Source organism: Tupaia chinensis, unplaced genomic scaffold (genome assembly GCF_000334495.1).
Source record: "Tupaia chinensis unplaced genomic scaffold, TupChi_1.0 Scaffold000161_1, whole genome shotgun sequence".
Classification (NCBI taxonomy): domain Eukaryota; kingdom Metazoa; phylum Chordata; class Mammalia; order Scandentia; family Tupaiidae; genus Tupaia; species Tupaia belangeri.
The window spans coordinates 4,515,104-4,517,899 of NW_006159632.1; the positions used below are offsets into that span (position 1 = coordinate 4,515,104).

A 2,796-nucleotide genomic window follows, 5' to 3' on the forward strand; every position below is an offset into this window, starting at 1 on the left:
ACCCCCTCCAATAGCAAAAAAACATAAAAAAAAAAAAAAAAAGAAAGAAAGAAAGAAAAGAAAAGAATTTCAGCTCTCATTTTCAAGGTCCTCCATGTTGACATCCTGGGGGGTTTTGCCTGCTTTTGCTGATGGGGCTGTGGTTCACGAGTCCTGGCTGGGAGTGAGGAGGCTTTCACCTCCTCAGCTGCCTTCTGTCTGGGCAAGCCGGACCTGCTGGAGTTCCTGCACTTCCTCCCTGACAGTATGCTGGCACATGCACCGGACACCTGCTTCTTGAGTTGGTAGAGTATGATCAGCCCTTGGTTGACCAGAGCCCCCACCACCTGGGGCCCAGTCAACACTCTCAGTTCAACACCCGCCTGCACTTGAACAGCTTCTTCAGTTCCATTCGGGGCCAGTTGATCTTTCCCCCGGAGGACCTATGGCTGCACTCCGGGTGTGGCTTCTTCCATGGGGATGTAGAACAATCTTCCCCTCCTCTGTCTCCCACACACTCCTCCAGAGCACAGCTGTGGTGCTGCCTACTCTCCTAAGCCTTCTCCAAGTCCCCAGGCAGGTCAGGTGCCTTCTCTCTTTACTCCCACAACAAGCTGTGCATGTTTAACGCCTGCCCTTATCCCACTTCATCGTGATCATTGTAGATAGCAGGTCTCGAACGCTGCAATCGGCAGTTTCTCAACCATCTCTGAAGGACAACCTTCCGATTAGACCGAGCGTTGAGCAATAACCATGTGGCTGAGGAAGGAAGTAAGCGCAGTCTTAGAAACGTGGTAGAAAAACCTTCAGGTCATCATGAAAGCCAAAGTCAGGCAGGCAAGACCAGCGAGAGCTGCTGGTGAGCAGACGGTGGCGGGCCAGTGCGGGAAGTCCGATACACTCACACGTGGTTGCCTCGGTCTCTCAGATGAAGAAGCTGCCGAAAGTTTTATTAATGCAGGATCACGGGTGAAGAGGAAAGTGGAAAAAGAAAAAAGCAAGAAAACTCTTGCCTTTAACATATACCAAATAAACTCCAGTCCGTTCATAAACCAGTTTCAGGTCAGTAAAGCTATGCTTCCCTCCATGCTTGCTCTGGAGTCAGGAAAAGACATGGCGGCATTTCCACTACAGACTGAGGTAGGCCGGTGAGGAGGCGGGCAGGCAGGTAACCGCCATAAACCCCCGGTCCTCCACAAGAAACAAGTTCCCCTCCCAGAGAGCATTTAAAGGTAGCCACATTCTCTTTCCAAACTAGGATTTTTATGTTGCTGTTTTCCTTTCTGATTTTTCCTGTTTTGCTTTCCTGCACAGATAAACACTCTACAGAAGTTGGGAACTGACATGAAGCACCAGGACATGGTAATGTGGGGCCGGCAGGTGGTGTGGTGGTTAAGGTCGCTGGACTCCCACATGGCCAACTGCGGTTCGAGTCCAGGACCTGGTGGCTTGCTTTCTCACTTTCCCACTCTCTCTCTCTTGCTCTATCCCTCTCTAGTCAAATTAAAGTAAATAAATACAGTTAAATAAAATAATTCTTTTTAAAAATGCACTCGTTTATTTCCTCATAAAGCTATTAAACACTTAATAGTTAAAAACGACAAAAAATCAGCTCAGTTGTCCCATGATAGTGTAAGCCCAATGGCTAAAAAAGTTTCCACCTCCCAATTGCTTCATGAAAAGCTTGTAAATGATCAGTGGTTCAGTCAAAAAAGACCTGTTAAAGCCAGGGAGGGGGTGGGGGGAGCAGCAGGTGGCTTGGTGCTAAGGCGCTGGACTCTCACATGGCTGACTGGGCTCCAGTCCAGATGTGTGCATGGGTGCTCAATATCCCAGGAGAAGAATGGAGAAGGGATTGCCCTGTGGTCATCTCTCCGTGGGGGTGATTTCTCACTCTGCCTCTCACCCTGTCTTTCTGAGCACAGCGCCCCAATGTCAAAAACCTTCAAACGAAAAAAAAAAAAAAAAAAAAAGGAGAGGAAGAAGGGGTCGGGGTTAAAAAGGCAAGTTGGAGAGGGGCCGGTGGAACCGATCGCCCTCCAAAACGACTTGTGGGAAAAGTAAGGTGGCGAACGGAAGCCAAACAGGCAACACACATTCCAGGAGTTTGAAATCTTCCTATATTCGAGTTTTACGAACTCTATCCCCAAATACAAGTCAACACGTCTCTCCCATTATCAGCCACGAAAGGGCGGGGTGGGGAGCCGCAGCGAACGACCGGGCAGGGTCGGACCCGCGGGTTTCTCAGGTTTGCCCAAAAGGCAGCCCGACACGCCCTCACTGCAGAGGGAAGACGCCGAGCCTCACCCCGATTCCCGCGCCCAGGGGCGCTTTCTGAAGGCGCAGGGCTCTGCAGGAAAGGAGCAGGAAGGACTGGGAGCGACAGGAGGACCCACCACCCGCAGAAACTTGTAAAAGCATGCACATGGTTACACACACGCGATATACCGTTGCCTTGGAAACCAAGTCAACTCCCAAAACTGTCCTCGGGGGTCTCGGGACCTGGGCTGTGGGTCCGAGATGGCGAGCTGGAGGAAGCCGGCGCCAGGAGGAGGGGGTCGTCTCTCGCGGCCCCGCCCGGGCCTCGTTACCCCGGTGCCTACCGAGTAGAGGAGCACGACGCCGCTGGGACTGGGGGAGCCGACGGAGAAGCAGGAGCTGGGTGAACTGATGGGATCCATGGTGCGGCTGCCGTCCCGGGCAGGGCCTGGGCTTCTCTACTAAGCGGTGGTGATGCTGCAGGGGGCGGTTCTTCTGCGCAGGGCGGCCCGACCTCGCCTAGGGCGGTGGCACCCTCTGCGGCCGCTCCACAGCACC

At 52.8% G+C, this 2,796-nt stretch overlaps 1 protein-coding gene across 2 annotated transcripts in view; it reads right to left on the bottom strand.

Moving 5' to 3' along the window:
• GNPAT (glyceronephosphate O-acyltransferase) overlaps positions 1-2,790 on the bottom strand; it is a 37,830-nt gene extending 35,040 nt beyond the window's left edge. For both annotated transcript variants that reach the window (XM_006145982.2, XM_006145981.2), the window contains exon 1: positions 2,583-2,790. In XM_006145982.2, the coding sequence (XP_006146044.1) occupies positions 2,583-2,660 (78 nt within the window). In that variant the 5' untranslated portion in view covers positions 2,661-2,790. The remainder of the gene's footprint in view (positions 1-2,582) is intronic.
• Positions 2,791-2,796: the final 6 nt, after the last annotated feature.